The sequence below is a fragment of the Zootoca vivipara genome, chromosome 10 (assembly GCF_963506605.1).
Source record: "Zootoca vivipara chromosome 10, rZooViv1.1, whole genome shotgun sequence".
NCBI lineage: Eukaryota > Metazoa > Chordata > Lepidosauria > Squamata > Lacertidae > Zootoca > Zootoca vivipara.
The window spans coordinates 20,818,543-20,840,566 of NC_083285.1; the positions used below are offsets into that span (position 1 = coordinate 20,818,543).

The window sequence follows — 22,024 nt, forward strand, 5'->3', positions numbered from 1 at the left end:
GGCAAGTTTGTGGTGAGGAGAAGTGGCAGAGTTTCCTTCTCTCTTCAGCCAGAAAGCTTTTATGAAGGATGAGCATTATCTTGAGCTGCGGTGGGGAATGTGGTCTGATAGGGGTCTCTACTGGTCCAGTTTGTTGTTTCCTTTATAGTCTGCCGTTTCTGGTGATAGTTACCACTCAGACTTGATCCTTAACCAATGACCCTCAGGTCTGGGTTAATATTAACCACTTCTGGCTCGATCCTAACAAGCCATTAAGGTGTATAGTTCATAAGTAGTATGGAATGCCTATGGTTTTCACATTAAATAGGTCAAAGAAACGAGTATGTGTCTTAGATAGAGCAGTGGTGAAATGAAATCAAACAGGAAGACTCTGGAGAAAGGAAAGCAATTCAAAAATTGACAAACACAAAGAACAGTGAAATCTTTCCTTATTTTCTTCCGGCAGCTTACAGCTTTTGTCCCACAAAAGACTCTTGAGGCACATGGTGTGTGTGTGTGTGTGTGTGTGTGTGTGTGTATTTGCCCAGGAGTTCATTGCTAATCATGGTACTCTTTTACTGTTTGGTGTAATTTAAATTGAAAAGGAGAAAAGATGGCCATGTTGGCGGCTGTGAAGCCAGAGAACTACTGATGATTTCAAGTCAGGAACATATTGCATGCCAACAAATAGAATTCTAACATCAATGACTAGGTTGGCAAAGCGAAGTAAGCATAAGGATGATTGCAAAGAACTGGCAGCATTTGATGCAAGTTAAATCCTTCATCAGCTGAAGAGGCCCAGAATGCACAGAGAACCGTATTTAAACACACGGTACTGGAAAAACATCAATAGCCTCATTTGAAAACTTAGTCCTTGTTACTAAGCATAAAACAAGTAATCGTATGAGGTCTTTGTACCTTTTTGCGTATAATCTTACTTATTTAGAAGTAAATTATGTAGGATGCAGCCCTGTGCACAATGACACGCATGAAAGTTCTGCTAGTTTTCATGGCATTGGGTGAGTTGGAGCTTGGAGTGAGGCCTCTTAAGTGTGACAGATTCTCAGCTATGGTACACCAGCTGAGCACTGGATCGGCTAGAACGTTGTCTGCAAGACAAAAACTGCATTATTCACAACATGTTTAAACAGGATGTTTGAGTTTGTCAAGTACATTACAAACTTGGATGTTATGCATTCCTTTAAATAGGGATGGTGCAGTGTTTCTTTTTTCTAAAAAAATTTTTTTTAAGGGGTACTCTCATTTTCCTACTCATATTGAAATACTGCCCCTCCATAAGGCTAAACTTAGATTCACATAATGTTTAGGGGTAGAAAAAAGCACTGGGGTTGAGAAAACATCCAAATAAGTAATATAACTTTAGTTGCCTAACAGAATCTAGGATTTCAAAAGATAAATTATTTTATACTTACAACAACTCTGTAAGACTGATTAGGCATAGGTATGCAACTGCACTTTACTCAGAGTGGAGCCATTTAAATCAATTAACCTATCTTAGTAACGTTCATTCATTTCATTGGGTCTCCTCTGAACAAAACTTATTTGAATATCACTCAGTGAGCTTCAGGCTTCCGTGGAGATTTGAACCTGGGTTCCCCTGGTCCTCAGCCCAATACACTGACCACATTACCACATTGGCTCTCGATGATTAGTTGAATAAAATTGTGGCCAATGGTGGTTTTCACTGGTGTTTTGAAGGATGGAAGGATGTAGTCTGCATAGTTTATGGAAACTTTATTAATCCTTTTGATGGCCTATGAGCAAACAAAATGTATGGTCTTAGGGAAAGTGTTCGGGGTTTTTTTGGTTGGGAGGTTGGTTTTGTTTTTTTTAGTAGTTTCTGGATCTTAAAATCTCTGGAATAAACCAATGGGACTTTTGTTTGTCTTGTGTATTCAAAACATGAATATCCCACAGAATGTTAATAGTCTTGCTTAGGGCTGAGGGAAGAGGCAATAAGTCAGGAGGTGATTGGTGGAGAAAGGAGTCAGTCAGAAATAGATTTAAAACACTGTATCAGTAATGGAATATATTTGTGATGAGATTGGTGTCTTTTCATACATACAAAGCTCTCAGCTTTGCCAGCTATACTTCAGCCCTGATGACATTGATTGTACTTGGCAAATCTGAGCTAAGGATGATGGTTCTATATTAAAACCTACAAGTAATTAGTCCTAGATACATAAATTTTAGAAATGGACATCTCAACTTTTAGGAAAAGAAATTGGTTGTGCCAGAACAAATAAACAAAGCTAGTAATACACAAAAGTATATTAATAGCTTTTCCCCATTGCTTTCCTTCATAAATTCTGTGAGTTGAAGAGATGCATTAATCAGAATATTTCATATCTCACATCAACATAACTAGATGCAAAATACATATTCCAGTAGCTTATAGACTCCTATTTCACAAGTTATTAAGATTTTATTGTGCATCATTTATCTTATAGTCTGCAGTTGGTTTTGTTGCCTTAATAAAAGAAAATAGATCATATATATAATTTAGTCAGTATCATTACTAAAATATGTAATGTTTTCTTCTTTTTCTAGTGTTATTATTACAACAGTATTATATCTTTCGGATGCTCTTCGTAAAAACTTCTTAAATGAAAGCTTTGATTACAAGGTAAGCTAGCGATTGGCTTCCGTAATAACGATCTTTTCCTCCTAAATGTCTGTTGGTATCTTCCATTCCCCCCTGTTGTCACACTGGGCTTCCAGTGCAATGAGCTCTCCTAAATTTTATTCCCTTCCTGTAGTCTCTGGGTAAGCAATAGTACTGCCGCAGATTTAGGCTATCAATGAGTAGGGGATCGCAATCCTGTGCTGAAAGTCTTCAAGAATATGACTTTTGTAGGACTTCTATTTTAGTTCATTTGGAAGTTTTAGAATGATATGCATTTTATGTTATCGAGCTGTCTGTACCTTTTGTTAGTTATTCTAGTTTTTAAAAGAGTTTTTTAGTTTTGTTCGTGGTGGTATGTGTTGGATTTACTGAGCTGCTGGTATGTTAAAATGTGTTTCATTTGGAACCATTGATCTTAACAAACATTTTCCTTGCCAGCATCCCCCTGTCCTCAGCTTACACTAACATTTTATTTATTTATTTATATTTTTTAAAAATATGTCCCACTTACTTTTTAAATTTTTTTTTAAAAAAGCACTCATGGCAGCATACATCCCAAATCATGGTCACCATAGTGTTGCTCAGCTAGGGTTACCATATGTCCTCTTTTTCATTGGTAGAGTTGTCAAAGCGATCTATAGTTAAAAGTAGAAGTCGGCAAATGTGTCCTATTTTTTGCTCTTCAAAATATAGCAACCCTAGCTGTACTATCTCTAAATAGGAGGGAAACAACCACACTTCGTGTTTGTGGCCACCGAGACCATATAACACCGGTCCCGAAAGACCTACATTGGCTCCCAATACATTTCCAAGCACAATTCAAAGTATTGGTGATGACCTTTAAAGTCTTAAACGGCCTCGGCCCAGTATACCTGAAGGAGCGTCTGCACCTCCATTGTTCATCCTGGACACTGAGGTCCAGCTCCAACGGTCTTCTGGCAGTTCCCGCAATGTGAGAAGTGAAGTTACAGGGGACTAGGAAGAGGACCTTCTCTGTAGTGGTGCCCTCCTTGTGGAATGCCCTCCCATCAGATGTCAAGGAAATAAACAACTATCTGACTTTTAGAAGACATCTGAAGGCAGCCCTGTTTAGGGAAGTTTTTAATGTTTGATGTTTTATTGTGTTTTTAATATTATGTTGGGAGCTGCCCGGAATGGCTGGGGAAACCCAGCCAGATGGGCAGGATATGAATAATAAACTATTATTATTATTATTATTATTATTATTATTATTATTATTTACTTCCAGATATGGGATTCCTACTTTTACCTGGCTGTCATTTTTATAAACCAGTTATGCCTGCAGTTAGAGATGTTTACCCCATCCAAGAAGAAAAAGGTGTTAGAAAAGTAAGTATCACTATCACTATTGAACTAGAGGGCATCTAATATTTATGTTACTCTTTATTATGCAAAGTAAGGTAGTGGTCTTTGGGGGAAACTATCCTGTGATGTAACTTTTTTTTTAATAAAGAAAAACCCATCTTGCTGGATTTAAGATGCTTAAAAAAACACACAGACAGGGCAATGGTCACAATGGGCAATTCTTAACAGCTTATTTATTGCTGACATAACTTAGAATGCTTTCATATGCTTGAATGACCTTTGCCAGGAAAAGAAAAGGAATACTTTGGGTATTCTGTATGAACCATCCAAGCTCTTGGATTAAATCTGTTGGTCCACCCTGTTAAAGCAAGGAATGGGGCCAATGCGCAGAAGAACTACACATCAGGAATCAAAGAAAGAAGTTGTGCCTGTGAGAATAGCTATATGCATAGCTCAAATTTTTCCTCACTGTTTTGTTGCAGTGATCCCCACTGCTGAAGACACATGCTGTTTTTTAAACTGAAGCCCTCATTGCCTCTTTAGCAGTAGGAACTGTTATGGCAAGCAGGGAGAAGGAAGACATCAGTTATGACTGCTGTTTTCTTCCACATAAGCACACCCCTTGGAATTCCTGCTATCATGTCTGTGTAACCTTGTGAGAACTCTATATTAAATTGCAGCCTGATAGCTGGTCCACACTCTGAAAATAATTCCAATAAAAAACATCTAAAAGCAGTTTCAGTTAAAAACATCCCCAAAGCAATTACAGTTAAAAATATTATTCTATCCAATGATCATGAGGTTGACAGGAGCAGTATTCTTCAGGCACATATTCTACAAGTACTCAAATTCCAGGAGCAAAATGCACAGAAGTTGCCCTTATTGCAAACATGCAAAAAAGAAAAGAAAAAAAAGAGTGGTTTATGATACAGTGAAATGATCTGCCAAATAATCTTTCGTTTTTAAAAATATATCACAGATACGGCGATATGCGGGTGACAATGGGATGTGAAATCTTCAGCATGTGGCAAAATTTAGGTAAGTTTCTTGGTATTTCTTAAGATCCATATCCATATATATGTATAAAAACTAAAAACTGGAGTTGCTTTACTTAGAAAACTGTGCAAAAGTGTGACATACAGAATGTAAGCCTTACCAAATGAAGATTCAGAAGTGAAACAGATCTTATGTGTGGATCCTGAAAGCTTGCACTTGCTTCCATATCCTTAAATTTGGAGCAATACTTTTTAATACACTGTTTTGAAGGATTGTGGTAATCCAGTGACCACTAACATATGGTGAATGCTGTTCTGTGGATCACACCTTGAAGTTGATCATTCTAATCAATATATTGCTTACCAACCATCACTCCTCCTCCTCCTCCGCTCTAGACTACAAAGTCACAAGCAATGTTAGTTCCAAACACCCAAATAGCCGGATGGAGTTAGGAACTGCAGTGAGAGGCTTCCTCTGTCAGTTGCCACTCTCACTCCCTGCAAGATTGTACCATCCCAGCTCTTCTAAGAAACACATGGGTGGAAATCAAAGCTGGAGAAGGAGGAGGAATTCTATGATTCTGTGCAATTCTATGATTCTGAGATACTCCAAAGAGGCCAGTCGGCAACAGTGTGATTAGACCACCCCCCCTTCTAACACTGACAAGGAGTTTAAGCATCTCCAGCTTTGCCAAAAGATGTGGAAGATGGTTGGTTCAGAAACCTTGCTTGCAAGATGCTGAAGTCTAAAGATGCAAATGGTAATAATGAGACAATAAAATCCTGTTTGTTACAAGGCTAATTGACTTGGTGCAGCTGACAGTTTAAGAGACTAATATGCTGTAGCATTGGATAAGAATCTCTAGACTAAATAATTTATTGCAGAATAATTTCTCTCTCCCCTAAGTACTGGTATGAGAGACTGCTTACCGCGTAACAACAAGCCGGTTACCTAGATGACTTAATTGGAGTCAATAAAAGGCTACTAATCTCTAACTAATTGCCCCACTGATTAACCATCAAATTGATTAACTGATTCAGGGGGCAATCCTATGGCAAGATGTGCTGGGATGTGGGCACAGCTGGCATTAAGCTGCAAACTCTGGCTCAGCCAAATATACGCTGGCATAACTTGCCTATCCTGGCTCAGCCAGGACCAAAACTGGCCGGGTCAAGGCCGCTGGAAGTCCCCCCAAAAAGCGGTGTGCTGAGGTGTGTGTGCTGGGCCCAGAGAGCAGGGACTTAGGCTCAATTCCAAACTTGTTCAGCTGGGAACCCAGCATAGAGCAGTGTTTTAAAGGCTTGCTTTCTCTCTGCCAGGCTTAAGCAGAGCAGCAGCAACTCCTTTGATGAACAGGGTTTGGATCTGGCATAACTTTATGCAAGCGTAATTTACACTGGCTTGCTTCACACCAGCTTCTCAAGCGTAGGATTGCTTCCTACGCGATTATCTGCTCACTGTTCTTTAATAGCAACAAGGACACCTTTTTTTGAGGATATTCTGTTGTCCCATCTAAATGATTCATCTCAGTTCTGTTGATATTTGGTTAATGCACTTTGGTTACATGCTAAAGAAGCTAACCTTTAATGACTAATATTTAGCAAGGTCATTAATGAAGGACCACCTTATTTAACTCATTAATGAATTGCCTCATTTTGGATAAGGTTAATTTACCCTAACACTGAATGAATTACAATTTATTGTTGAATGAATTACAATATCAATGAATTAATGATTGTTCTAGCTAGTTGTCTTTTAGTATTTTAATTTTGGATTAAGATACACATTTTTCTGAACCTTATGAAAGGGATTAATTATTAGCTTATTCCATGTCACTACAAAATGATTTTTTTTCACTTGAATTTGATTATGAATGATAAATAGCCTTTGATTAAGGCTTATGAATTTGATTAGAAATTTTGGTAAGCAACTTATAATTAAGTAGCAAAAGGAGAAAACTGAGTGTTGGATACTTCACCTCAGTTGACTTTTTAGGATTCTTATTCTTATTGTTAAATTTATTAAGGTCCCAGAGTGAGTGACAACATTAAAACGCAACATTACAACACAATATTAAAAAAACAGTTTACAGCAACTTACCATTACAGAAATAAGTACACCTGAAGTGTCAAAAGCAGGGCAAAGAGGAGAGTCTTTGGAATTCTCCGGAAACTGTATAATGAAGGTGCCAGATACACCTCTAGGTAGGAGACGACCTGGTGCTAAGACCATTTACCTGGGAATAAGCACCGTTTTAAAGTTGTAAGACTGATGAGCTTATGTAAATAAATACGCACCTGTACTCCAGCTGCAAAATGTTTTTTAGAACAAGAAGAGAGGAGGCTGTGTCACCTGTGCTGGCCCTTGCTGGCTTGGGGGGCTTTGGCTGCCCCCCCCCAATTATCTGCTGCTCCCTGGGTTGGATTTCTGAGTCACTGTCTTTCAGCTCCAAGGTCCAGCCCTAGCTCTTATCACAGGATCCTTAGGAATGCCATCGTTTTTATTTGTGTGTTCATTATACATTGTTTGTCGTGGCATATAGTATTATATTATATTCTACTGGAACTGCCAGCGTTGTTTGGAATATAGAGAACCTCTTGTAACCTTCCCCCACCTAAAAAAAGAAGAGGTCATGTATTGATCTTCTGTATTTTGAAAACACATACATTATAGAGAACTGGAAAATACTCCCACGAGCGAATTTGCTGTCAAGTTTTGTAACGGAAAATAACAAGACTCTGAAGGGTGCCAAACCAATTATATGTGAATATAATGTGAAGGGTTATATTAAAGAAACACAATGCGTGTTGTGCGCCACAACCCATGCCTGGGTCTCTCTATCTGTTGGTGCTATTAGCAGGGATTACTTCATCTGTTTGCTGCCATATCCATGCAGATTAGAAAACATTGCTAATCTGATGTGTAATACTAGTTTGTTACCAGAGAGAACATTATGTTACTTTAGCCAACGTATTTAGGTAACTTCTTCATGGACCATCGGGCAGTTCTCAAATTAATAAAACTTCTTTAATTCTAATTAAAAAACACACACTCTTAATGGCCCTTAAGTTGTTTTGTTTTTGTTTGTAAAGGGATTCCCCCCCACCCCGAAGAAAAGCTAAGTTCCAGCTTCCTTTTCTACAGGTGAAAATTGCACTTCCATTGTTGTGCTACAAAATGGAGGGTGGGTGCACTTTTTGCCTCTACCTGGTGTTGCATATACAGTACATTCAGGTGGGTATTCACACTTGCAGCAGTCTCTGAAGGTTCAGGTACAAGAATGCCAGAGCAGTTTGTACCTCCAACACAAAAATGGCCTTTTAGAAAACATGTTCTATATGCAATCTTCGCTTGTAGTCCTGTTCGATCATTGTTTTGGGAGGATTTTTAAATTTTATTTCGTAGTCCCATTTGATTCATGGTGCATTCCAGTTAACAAGTTAGTCTGCGTGAATTGGTTTGGTGGAGACCTATTTCTTAGGAAAACACTTCAAGAAGGCCTAGCTGTTTTTCTCCACATCCCTGTCTCAAAATCTCTGTGAGACATGAGCAGTCTCATCCATGTGTACGATTAGGCCTATCTTTATCTTGCCCTTGGTTTCTTTCTCTTATATCTATTCATAAAACAATCCATGCTGAAAATGTTATTGGACAAAATGTACAGTGGTACCTCGTGTTACAAACACCTTGGGTTACAAACACTTCGGGTTACAGACTCCGCTAACCCGGAAGTAGTACCTCAGGTTAAGATAAGAACTTTACTTCAGGATGAGAACAGAAATTGTACGACGGTGGTGCGGCGGCAGTGGTGGAAGGCCCTATTAGCTAAAGTGGTACGTCAGGTTAAGAACGGTTTCAGGTTAAGAACGGACCTTCAGAACAAATTAAGTTCATAACCAGAGGTACCACTGTACTGTAGATCTTTATGACATCACATGACTCAATTCATCTTGCAGTTACAGCATTTCTGTTTTGCAGTACTTCATCCCTGAATGTAGTTCAAGTCAATCTGGCTTCGTTTTCGTTTTAGGGGAACACAAAGTCCACTTCATCCCAGCACTGATTGGCCCGTTCTTAGAAGTGACACTGATACCTCAACCGGATCTTCGAAATGTAATGATTCCTATTTTCCATGACATGATGGACTGGGAGCAAAGGCGCAGTGGCAACTTTAAACAGGTATTATTATTTTTTATTTGGGTCAACTGGTTAAGAGAAGAGAAATAATTCCCCGACCTCAATGAGTAGCCCTCACGCTATGCTATATACATTTGGATCCTGGTTTGCTTTAACTAACTCCAGTTGGAACAAACCCATTTCCTGACTTCATATATAAGGGGGTTTATTCCAAAGTGAAAACAGACATCACCCTCTCTCTCTCTTCGTGTGTGAAGAAGGGATGTTGTCAGAGATTGGACTCAAGGGGATGAGACGGAAGAGGAATCACCCACCCCCATCCCCGTTCTCCTGACCCTGCAGGAGAAGAGGAATGCAGCATTGATTATTTGAGGGGTTTGAGGAAGGTCACAGCTCAGAGATAGACGAACAGAAGAGTTGGGAAGTGTTAGAAGAAGGGCAGGGGGACACAGAGGCAGAGCAACCGGCTGACGCATTGTCACTGGGAAGTATTTCTGACCCCACTTCTCCCAGAACTTGGCGTTCGTTAAGAGTGCAGGAACAAAGGACTCGGAGACAATTGGCCATGAGTGGTCAACCTAAGGGGAGATGCTGTTGCTAGGAAGGAATGGGGAGGAGCCCAGTTGGAGGAACGCCATTGTCAGGGCTTAATGTGTTCTTTTCTCTCTCACTATTATGAATGAATATACTCATTAAAAAGGACTCTTGCTGCAACTGGGGGAGGAATAGTTTTCCTGAAGCCTTGACAGATGTTGAACCTCTGACCTTCCAGATATTGCTGAGCTGCAACTCCCATTAGCCCCAGCCAGCATGGCCACTGGTCAAGGATGGTGGGAATTGTAGTAGACCAACACAGGGGCAAGGTTAGGTGACCACCTTGGGCCGCAGGATCCACAAGGCAGCAGATCCAGCCTTCAAAGAATGCATTGCCTGTTGGCACTGCCGTGGAGCCAGTAACAACTGCGGTGCACTCCTCAGGGGCCAGATCTGGCACCTCCTTGACAGAACCCCTCTAGGGGTGAGGGGGAGACCACCAGAATGCCAGCTATTCACCAAGATGCCGCTGGCCAATGCCACCTCCACAGCGGCCTCTCATTGAACAGGAGGCGCTGCGGCTTTCCTCCCACATATAGGGAGGAAATTGTGGGGGCTGCCCTCTGGGGTCTCTGGAGGTCTGCACCACTCAGTGCTATTGAGAGCCCCCATAATGGTCTTTTGATTCCCACTTCCACTATCAGGCAGGATTGATTTGACTCCTCCCTTTGTAGATCTTCAGCTCCACCCCTTCTCAATATATTTTTTCTTATTCCCTCCCTGTTCATGATGTAGATCTTCATTTACCCCTTCTTCCTTGGTGGGGGGAGGCACTGTTTTGTGATTTGCCTCAGGTGTCAAAATGTCTTGGGCCAGTTCAGACTGGAGGTTCAGAACTTTCCCCATCCCCAGCATGGTTTTGATTACCATCTGCTCTAGGCCTGTGTAATCAGACAAACTCCTATTGTTTGATTAAGTCTATAGGCCATCCGTGTAATCTTCTTCTTCTTCTTTGGCCTGGTAAGATTGTCTTCCATAAACACGGTTTTAACAATGAGTCCATAAGTGACTGTGGAGGCCAATTCTGGATCCACATGTCCTCCCACAGTGGGGACATTGGTTTCCTGGAGGGAGTTGATCACGTTGTGGATTTGCCAAGTGTGCCTTCCTCTTAGCACATTTCTCCCTTGCGTCCTGAGTTTGAGTGTCTTCAAAGCCCAGGATAAGGCTGTGCTGCAAGGCTGTTCTGCAATTGGAGCACTCGCAGGCCAGTGTTTCCCAATTGTTGGTGTTTATACTACATTTTTTAAAAATTTGCCTTGAGACAAACTTTAAACCTCTTTTGTTGACCACCAGCATTACGCTTTCCATTTTTAAGTTCGGAATAGAATAGTTGCTTTGGAAGACGATAATCAGGCATCCGCACAACATGCTGTGAGGATATCCTGTCTCTAACCATAGCTTATACTTGTGGTATATGGGTTTATAGGGCACCTTTGAAGTAACCCTCATCCTGTGCTTTTTGCAAAGCTACTAGTGACTGAGAATCTTGGTGGCAAGATGTGGATGAGGCTGCAGTCCCTGGCTATCTTACTTTCAAGAGGTGCTCATATGTCTATTCCTATTGTTTGTTTGTTTAAAAATTTATGTACTGCTACTTCAGGAAAAAAATCATAGTTATTTACAGCAAAAGTACATAAAGCCATACAATAAAATACGACAAAAATCAACTCATCGAAAGTTAAACTCAGACATCAACTATTCTGGAAAGATGTGTTGTTCTTAATTACCTGCATAGCCCTGGTGGAACAGAAATGTTTCCATCAGGCATTTAAAATTTGGCACAGAATGCACCTAATAAAACTCTATTATCAGAATATTTCACAGGACAAGGCTGAGGACACTAAAGACTTGAGTAGAATCTACACACATATATTAAAAAAGCTGTGAAAATGTTTTTTAAAAAAAGTTTTTGAAAAACACGTTGAATTTTCATAGCTCACTGTCGCCATCTAGTGTCACATTTGTATATTGCACGTTACAACAGATTTAAAGTTACAAGTAGGTAGCCGTGTTGGTCTGGGTCGAAGTAAAATAAAAAAAATTCTTCAGTAGCACCTTAAAGACCAACTAAGTTTTTATTTTGGTATGAGCTTTCGTGTGCATGCACAAAGAAGTGTGCATGCACACGAAAGCTCATACCAAAATAAAAACTTAGTTGGTCTTTAAGGTGCTACTGAAGGAATTTTTTTATCAGATTTAAAGTGTTTTATTTGCAGCTGTGTAGCTGAGTCCTTGGTTTCTTATTGTTGTCAAATGAGCCTTGCCAACTTGAGGAATGACCAGCGATGCTCCTGCAGATGATCTCAGTGATTGAGCTAGGATATAAGGGTTCAGGTGATCCCCAAGGTTGACCCTGGGCCTAAGGTGTTCAGGTCTTTGTAAATTAATATGATAACTTTGAACATGGCTTGGTAAATGGATAGGAAACTTTCTTGTGGGGATATTGGATGACTGCAGGTGTGGGAGGTGCCGCTGTATCCAAAGGCAGTTGGCAAGTGCTGCTATCACAGGTGCACATGAGTGTTGAAGGGAAAATGGTTGGAAAACCAAAAATGCCTTGCTGCCAAGATATGATGGATTGGACAGGGCAAAGAGAAAGGGTATTTGGTTTGCTAAAAACAAGTAGCAGAGGATCAAATAGCAGCGGAAATAACTGCATTTTGAGGAGGAATTTGAAGGTGAAGGTTGCTTCGTAAATGGAGAAGTTGCGAGCATAGAGGGAAATGGTACCTAGAACAAGGTTGGCGTGATAAAAGGGAGCAGGACAGGTAGCAAATGAATGTTTAAATAGAGCAGCAATGGCAAGAAAGCGGATGAAAGCAGTGCATTGCATTTGGTGGGTAGGATTTTAGATTTGATCATCAGAAACTTGAGTCAAACCATTCATCCATCTAGTTCCTTTTAAAATGAACTTCAGTGAATGGGATGGCTGGCTGGTGCCACTCACTGCAGGTGATAACAGTAGGTGCCTGTGGCGTGTAGTCACGTTCTAGGCAGCAGTTGAAATCCTAAGGCAGTATCACTGCAGTAGGAGAAAAAACTTGAAAGAAAATGTCTGGCCTCCTATGCAATGGATAAGTAACGGCTGCATTTTCATTGCTTGAAATAACGATTGTGCGAATAGCTCCTGTTACGGGAAGTGCTTGTGCTATGGACCGAACGGGGGCGGGGGGGACGGACTATAGTAGTGAATGCAAGGTTCTATCTACTGTGATTTCTCACTAACGTGCCTCAGTATTCACGCTTCCCAAAACTTGACCCTTGTGACTTCTTTTCAAGCCGTGTCACAATCCAGTTCCTTTTTTCCCTACTTAAACAGTCTTAAAGATGCCAAGTACTAGATGTGCCATCTGCTCTTGCAGTTTGTATCCTGCTCCTCGATGTATCTTCAGACCATTTCTCTCTGTTCCCTTTCCTGCTGCTTCAAATGAAGCAAAGCCACAGCGTCTGAATTTGGGAAGTGAAGTGGCAAAATAACTGGAGAGGAGTTTGCACAGATATCTTTCGGGGGGGGGCGGCGGCGGCGAGGAGATTAAGGAATGAAAGTGGAATGCAGTGAATGCAATATAAGCAGGCTATGATAAACTGTCAGTTACTCTATCAGGGATAACAGTTTTCATATAAACAGGGTACAAGCATTCTTACTTATCTGTGCATTATTCATTATCGCGAAAGACACTAGCTATTATTCATTCCTTAATAATTCTACAGCAAGCCTTTTCTCTGGGTTTTTTGTTCACTAATTGCCTTTATTACTGTACGGGAGGCAATTTACAGATGCAATATTAACTGCACCTTGCTACATTTTCTTGATAACAAACACAGCCGTGTGTGTATTTAAGCAATGGTCCTTAGCTACCAAACTCATATTCCCCTAACTGCTCTTGTTTGCTGGGTTGAAAATTAAGAGCATCTTTCACTCCTCCAAGCAACATTGGAGGCAGGGTAGGTTTCCGTACCAGTAGATTTCTGTTTCTCACCCAGTGCTGAAAGAGGCAGGCGGGTTGTGATCCTGTTAATCTAGGGATTTAGAGAAGGGGGTGGGGGAGAAAAAAAGAGAGAGGCTTTTTTTGCTGAGATACATATAGTTGTCTTTCATTTGCAGCCTGGGGTGGAATTTCGAGATGGGGAGTTAAGTTGTCTGCTGCATTTGTTTGGCTCCATAAATAGCTGCCTTAGCAGCAGCACATGCCTGTAGTTTAAAGTCATGTTGCTCCACTTAAATTGCTGCATATGTGCCATACATGAGAAGGCTCCTGTGAGATAATTTCAGCTCTACAAAGAATGGGAACAGTGTAGGAATCTTACTTAAATGTTTAATTCTTCATATGAGGACAGTTGCGCAGGAAAAGCCCTTTGTGGAAAACAAAAACCTTTTAAATAGTTTAGCCAACAATGTATATACCCTCATTTTACATGCAGACATATGTCCCTTGCAGGTGGAAGCAAAACTGATTGACAAATTGGATAGCTTGATGTCAGAAGGCAAAGGTGACGAAACATACCGAGAGCTCTTCAATAGTATGTGAGTAATAAATGTCCAAACTCTACGGATTGTTTTGTGACGGAGTGCAACTGCAGATGCGGCTCCAGTACTGAAGGGAATGCTTTGTCTTATTGGAATCTCTTTAATTTACCTAAATGAGAGAACAAGTCTTGTCCTTGTGTCTAATTACTAAGATTGTGGGGTTTTCTGTTCGTTTTGAGAGCAAATTCTTTTCTCATTCATTTAATTGTTAAAACTGGAAGAGCTAGAAATGCTGACTATGAGCTCAAACAATATGTAGTATTTTGAAAAACAACACGTTGGAAACTATATTGGTTTCTATTCTGTCTCTGTCTCTCTTTTGCTAAATTTTCTCACATAAAAACCCTATATTAAAAGTAAATAAGTTTCCCACAGTGAATAAATATTATACTGTTATAATGTGCAATGCGGTGCTAAAATTTTTAATATTTAGTGTAAAATGTGAAGTAAATTTTTTATTTTTCTAGAGAACATGCATTGAGCTAATATAGTTTTTAATTCTATGTATAAATTAAAGAAGATGGGGCACAAACCAATTAGATTGGCATTTTTAAGCAGCATTGATTTCAGTGGAAGTGATAAGCGAATACTTGCATATTTGCCACTGAAATCATTGGCATGAAAGTGGCACAAATTTAAATGGATTATTCCCATATTTTTTGTATTTTCAAAAATAATGGTTTCATAATTCCCATCTTTTCATTTGAAATGAGTCAATGATACAATTAGAATCATGGACAGCTATGTCTTGCATCTTTTACCCACAAAATATTAGTCGGGGGGGGGGATAAAGTACTTTGAGAAAGCTTATGATGTAAAACAGAAAATTTAGCACATTTTGATGCAGCAGGTATGAAGCTTAATTTTTCATCCTGTCTCCATTTCACCAAAAACCTGTCAATTGCTACTTACCATGACTTCCAATAGTTCAAGAAAGTATGATAGAACAAACAGATGTTTTGACTCTAAATGCCAAATAGACAAGAGAGGGTTAGAAACATAGCTAATTGGATGTAATAGCTGCCATCCAAATATCTTTATAGACAGACTATTGACTGCCAAGGCAGAAATCAGCTCCGCTAATTGGGCCCTTCTCCAATGTAGGCAGAACTATTACCTTACATGCCTTGAGAATGAGGGACAGCAACTCAATTTTTGTCTCTGCACAAAAACCGTGAAATATTTAAATATCAAGATAGCTTTCAAGTCCCCAAAGATTGAACAACATCTATTATAAAAGTATCTTCTCCCCCTATCCTTTCTGATTGATTGCGAAACCACTTACAAAGAAAGAAGGATCACTTTTCCTCCTGGAACATACATCATCCCCTTTAAAGTGAATTGGCACAATGAGAACACCCGTGGCTGCTCTCTGCCTTGGTCTAGATTCTAGCTTATAGAAAGTTTACTCGTGGTTCAAATGCAATCTAGCACAACGCCCTGCCTATGTTCAAAAAGAATATTCAGCTCAGTGTGTGCCCTCACCGGTTCTATTTGAAGTTCTGAAGAGCATTGTTGATAAGCTGCAAATTGTATTTTAAGTGTGTGTTATATGAGAGTGAGAAGCAAATCAAACAGCCATACACATTTCACCTCTGTAGTATATGCAAGTAGGGTACTTTGGAATGGGAACTTACTGTGTGTCAAACCCCATTGCTAGTGTTGATATATGAGAGGATTGGTTAATGTCTGATGAGCTTGACAATTCCAATAATAATAATAATAATAATAATAATAATAATAATAATAATAATAATAATTCGCTCATCTGGCAGGGTTGCCCAAGCCACTCTGGGCATCTTCCAACAGAATATTTTTTTAAAAAAACATTTTAAACTTCCCTAAGCAGGGCTGCCTTCAGATGTCTTCTAAAAGTCAGATAGTTGCTTATCTCCTCGACATCTGTTCTACCAAGAAGGGCTCTGCCTGGTTCCCTGTAACCTCACTTCTCACAGGGAGGGAACCACCAGAAGGTCCTCGGAGCTGGACCTCAGTATCTGGGCTGACCGAAGGGGGTAGAGACGCTCCTTCAGGTATACGGGGCTGAGACCATTTAGGGCTTTAAAAGTCAGCATCAACAATTTGAATTGTGCTCGGAAACATATGAGTGTTTGCAAGCATCTGAAACTGAGACCGAAGTTGTAATATCGTTGACAAAAGGGAATTTAAGAAAAAGTCCAGGTGTCTGTGTTATGCTTTGTGTTCAAAATCATTTCATTCACCCATTATTTAAACAAAGTATTTCCATCGTGTTCCATTGGGAACCAGTGCTTGAAATTAAAGCTTCCACCCCACTTGTTTGAAAGGGGAAATCTCATTGAATGCAGTGTGTGGTATTCAACTAAGTTTTTACTCAGAGTAGAAACCACCCTTAGGGATTTGCTTCCATGTCATTATACATCAGGCATGTCCAACAGGTAGATCATGATCTACTAATAGATCACTGGACATCTGTGGTAGATCACTGGCTCCCCCCAAAGAAGCTCAGCAACTTCGGCTCCCCTAAAAAAAGCTCTACATCTTTGCCCTGAAGCCCCCAAAACAGGGCTTTCCTTCCTAAAAAAAAAGCTCAACTTTGACCTGAACCCCCTAAAACATGGATGGCTTTCCTTCCTAAAAAAAAAGCTCAACAACCTCGACCTGAACCCCCCCAAAGGGGGGTAGATCACTGCCAGTTTTTAACTCTGTGAGTAGATCGCAGTCTCTTGGAAGTTGGCCACCCCTGCTATACATGAATTGGGCTGTAAGCTGAGGTAATACTGGAAGCATGTACACTTTAGTTAAAGCTTCACAAAGTTTTAGGGCAGGTTTCCTCAACCTCGGCCCTCCAGATGTTTTGGACCTACAACTCCTATGATCCCTAGCTAGCAGGACCAGTGGTCAGGGGTGATGGGAATTGTAGTCTCAAAACATCTGGAGGGTTGAGGTTGAGGAAGCCTATTCTAGGGTAATCTTTGACTGGTTTTCACTTTTTAAAGCTTGGATCAACAGATTTAAAAAGTAGTTTCTAGTGATCCCCTTGTAAAGAGGGCACAGATAGACTTTATTATGATAATGCATTTTTTATTTTTAACTGAACTTGCCCTGCAGTTCTTGAATTATGGAACAAATCATAAAGCACATTAAAATAAATACATCCCTAGGACAATTCTGTTTAAAACATTAAGGTATTTATTGATTTCAGAAACAAATCACTCATGTCACCTTCATTTTTTAAAAAATAAAATTGTTTGGAGACCAGTGCTACTTAAAACTCGGTTATAATGAAATATCCTATCAAATTGTAGCTGTCAGTCTTCCGGCTGGTTTCAATTGGGGAGCTCTGAAAAGTCACAGATATGGCTGACTTGGAACTAAGAGGTGTACTAAAAATGGAAGAGAGAATGGTTTATGGCTCTGACTCTCCAGTTATTCTGTCTTGCTTCACTCTATCATGAAATCATGAAAATTTCAAAGCAATAATGCCCTAAGTTTTTGTTTTGTTTTTAAATCAAGTTAGAAGAACACGGCTCTTTTGAAGCATAGACTTTAACAGTTAACTTATTCCCATCAGAAACCTTTTTATGATTGAAGCATTTGTTATTTATTTCATTTATTTTTTGAGTATTGCGCCTTTATTTTCACATATAAAGCATGAAAAGTCAAGCTCTGTAGAAATTTCTACAACCTTGAAAACTGACTGGTTAAGATTTATATACAGTAAACTCTTTCCTCACCAAAATGTCTTCACTTATTAAAAGCAGAAAAGCAAGAGGCACATGACACCAAGTTCAAATGTCATAATAATTTGGTGTGCAAAATAGAAGCAAAATACCTGCTCTCAAGAGAGACTTCCGACATTTGTAAGTTCCTTTATAACAGAACACCCCAAAGAATCTTTACGGATGAACTTCCTGAACTAAATAGCTGACTGGATGCATGCTAGTTACAGTAGTTTTGGGTGCACTTTCTTTTTATATGAAGAAAAAGACAGAGATATAAAATCCGAAAAAATGGAGATTAGATGATGTTGTGGTACTTTTATTTTATTTTATTAGAGAATCACTCCTGGAAATTTGTAGCAATTTCATTAATTTTAAATCAGTCAGTGTGTTTCTCACCTTTTATTAGGCATTCCTGTGGTATTGTCTTAATACGATACTTTTTGTATGCATAGATACCAATCTTCAACATTATGATGCAATGTCTGATTCACATTAAATGAAAATTGTTGAATAAGTTGTTCATTATACAGTGGTACCTTGGTTTGCATACGTCTTGGTTTGCATACATCAAACCCAGAAGTGTGTGTCCCAGTCTACAACCTTTTTTTGGATTACAACCAATTTTTTTTGGATTACGAACAAAAATTTTTTTGAGGCCCCCATTGGTGAAAAGTCGCCTTGGGTTACAACCTGTTTTGGTTTACAAACGGACCTCCGGAATGAATTATGGTTGTAAACCCAAGTACCACTGTACTTGTAACATCTCAAGCATAGCTGTTATGGTGATAAACCACAAGAGTGACGTTTTTGATAGACAATTTTAGCCCAGGCGCTCTTATGACAATCTCAGGCATAGCAAATTTCATAGATAATTTTTCTAATATCAATGGTTTCACAGGACCTTTATAACACCTCTCCATCCTGCACACAGTGGTGTCGTTGCTTGAGGTGACACTTTTCCATGTGGCCCAGAGTCTTGCAGAAAAATGGAACTTTAGATCTAAGTAGCAGAATAATTGCAAAGTGTATTATTATTATTATTATTATTATTATTATTATTATTATTATTATTATTAAAATTTGTATACTGCCCTTCATCCACAGATCACAGGGTGGATCGCAACATAGAAATACAAAACAAGAACACCAAATACATAATAAAACAAACAAACCAATAACCCACCTATCATGAACACATAGAATGTTAATCAGCCAAAGGCCTGGTGGTAGAGAAATGTTGGCTAATCCATATCACTTTCTGAGAGATTATAGCAGCTCTCATTTTGAGATGTTTCCTCACCTCCAGCAAGTGTTTTTGAGAGGCTCTTTTGTCAGGAATGTTTGCTTTGTGCATTATCTTTGAAAGGTCAGCAAGGCAAGCGGTAAACCTGCAGAATCTCTAATCTGTCCCAATTGCCCAGTGCCAGGAACTCACACTCAAGGAAAGAGAGAGAGAATCTGCATAGACCACAGCAATTTACCCTCCCCAACTCTCAATTGGGTCCTGAATTCTGCACGCAGTACCTGAGTGCCATGGGCACAGCTGGGTGAGACCAACTCCACCATGTTCCACCACCCAGGCCTCAGGGTTACAGAGTGATTCATAATCAAATCATGGATGAGGGAGGTCTTACTCACAGCCAACTTGGCATTCAGCAACAGTAGCCATTGTTGCTTGTTAAGATTTAGCATAGATATCCCACAAACGGTCCATAAGCAAACACATTTCCTATTATTATTACTATTATGCACCCACTACAGCTGACATGGTTCCTGTCGCCTCAATCATAGAATCGTAGAATCTTAGAGTTGGAAGGGACCCCAAGGGTCATCTAGTCCAACCCCCTTCAGTGCAGGAATCTCAGCTAAAGCATCCACAACAGATGGCCATCCAACCACTACAATACAGGATATGGCACGAGGAACCGAACCACTCTTGTTTTTTCAAACTATATCTTATTTATTTAATTTTTATAAATCTGCTGGCAATCTAGCTGCAGATTAAAGAAGCACCACTCTGGGTGTTTGGAAAGCAAACAGACCTCTGGAGAAGGAACAAAGGAAGATGGAATAAAAGATTACAGTAAAGCATGCAGAAGAGTTTCAGGAGAGAACACCAGCTTAGCTGAAATACCCTTCTTCTTACCTCCTATCTAGATATTGCCCGAGGAAGCTGAGGCTTGTTTTTGAGAGGCTCTCTAGTCAGGAATGTTTGCTTTGTGCATTATCTTTGAAAGGTCTGCGATGCAAGGGGTTTGCACGAATTCTTGGTGGGTGGGAGGGAGGGAGGCAGGACCTACCCACATAATATGCTGGATACAAAAAATATAAACTGAAAGTAAGCCTGTATTTAAATTGGCTAATCCATATCACTTCTGAGAGATTATACTAGCTCTCATTTTGAGATGTTTCCTTACCTTCAGCAAGTCTTTGATATTTGGCAGGGGAGAAACCTCCAGGCGAGAGAACATTTTCCTTCGGCACAATTTCCTAATCCCCCTCAGCACTTCTACATGAATCCAGTTGGTTTTCCTGAATACGTTGAAATAGATGAAGCCCAACCTTTCGGTACCCTAATTTATGTCACTCAAGGCTATTTCAGGCTTTGTGCAGATGTGTTTCCTGGAGGTCTCCAGGCGAACCCTGTTCTGTCTCGAGGGGAAACATATGCCTCTAAACCCACAGGGATGTATGGCAGGAAGCTGGCATTGGCTCCAGCTTTCCAGGACATGGGCATCTCCCTCAAATGCTATGGAGTTGACTTTATGGCATACAGGAGTGGAACTGGCCATCACTTGATTATGGGATCAATAGCTATGTGTACGCAAGCTGAAGTGTGACCTAAAAATTATTTGGACTGTAACAAGATGAACAATGTTTTCCTTTCCACAGTGAGACATGTCGGAGCAGTATAGTTCAAGGTGTTGCATAGGATGTGCATGTGTGACTATTAGGTTGGCCATACTTTACAGGGAATAGTTCTCTATCTGTAAAGCTGCCAGAGGTATGTCCTCTATTTGAAAGGCTATCCGGGTCAAGTACAGTTCAAGTACAGTTTTGGACTACTGCAATAAGCTCTACGTGGGGCTACCTTTGAAGGTGATTTGGAAACTGCAACTAATCCAGAATATGGCAGTTAGACTGGTGACTGGGAGTGGCCACCGAGACCATATAACACTGGTCCTGAAAGACCTACATTGGCTTCCAGTACGTTTCCGAGCACTATTCAAAGTACCGGTGCTGACCTTTAAAGCCCTAAATGGCCTCGGCCCAGTATACCTGAAGGAGCATCTCCACCCCCATCTTTCAGCCCAGACACTGAGGTCCAGCTCCAAGGGCCTTCTGGTGGTTCCCTCACTGCGAGAAGTGAGGTTACAGGGAACCCAGGCAGAGGGCCTCGCATCAGATGTCAAGGAAATAAACAACCACCTGACTTTTAGAAGACATCTGAAGGAAGCCCTGCTTAGGGAAGTTTTTAATGTTTGATGTTTTATTGTGTTTTTAATATTCTGTTGGGAGCCACCCAGAGTGGCTGGGGAACCCCAGCCAGATGGGAGGGGTATAAATAATAAGTTATTATTATTATAGGCAACTGGGTAGTGTGTGTCTCATACAAAATGTGAAGGAACATAAACTTTTTTCCTCCCATCCAAGGAATACACTTCTATGCTTAGCTTTCTGTTAGCTGCAGGAAGTGGAATGATAAACTTACAGCTCAGCAGTCAAATACCTCATACACCTCCTTAGCATACTATTCTGAATTCTCCCTAAAGGACAACTTTGCCCTGTATATTTCTAGCAATTGGGCCTTTAGTGCTGTAGCTCCAGCCCTCTAGAATGAATTCCCAGCTGAAATTAGACAGGCACCTAACTACATAGTATTTAGGTGGCTATTGGATATATTTATCTTCAATAATGTATTTATTAGTTTTAGCATTCAGTCACAGCAGTAAAAGCAAAATAAAAATAAGAGCAACAGAGAGAATCAAGGTTACGGAGCTACAAAGAATAAGCCACAGAGGCATCAAAGTCCAGACCAGATTATTTCCATATCTAATGACATTTATTATTATTATTATTATTATTATTATTATTATTATTATTCAGGAA

At 40.0% G+C, this 22,024-nt stretch overlaps 1 protein-coding gene across 2 annotated transcripts in view; it reads left to right on the plus strand.

Moving 5' to 3' along the window:
- DOCK4 (dedicator of cytokinesis 4) overlaps nt 1–22,024 on the plus strand; it is a 245,094-nt gene that overhangs the window by 175,594 nt on the left and 47,476 nt on the right. For both annotated transcript variants that reach the window (XM_035128338.2, XM_035128339.2), the window contains exons 28-32: nt 2,551–2,626; nt 3,876–3,976; nt 4,932–4,990; nt 8,979–9,127; nt 14,122–14,207. In XM_035128338.2, the coding sequence (XP_034984229.2) occupies nt 2,551–2,626; nt 3,876–3,976; nt 4,932–4,990; nt 8,979–9,127; nt 14,122–14,207 (471 nt within the window). The remainder of the gene's footprint in view (nt 1–2,550; nt 2,627–3,875; nt 3,977–4,931; nt 4,991–8,978; nt 9,128–14,121; nt 14,208–22,024) is intronic.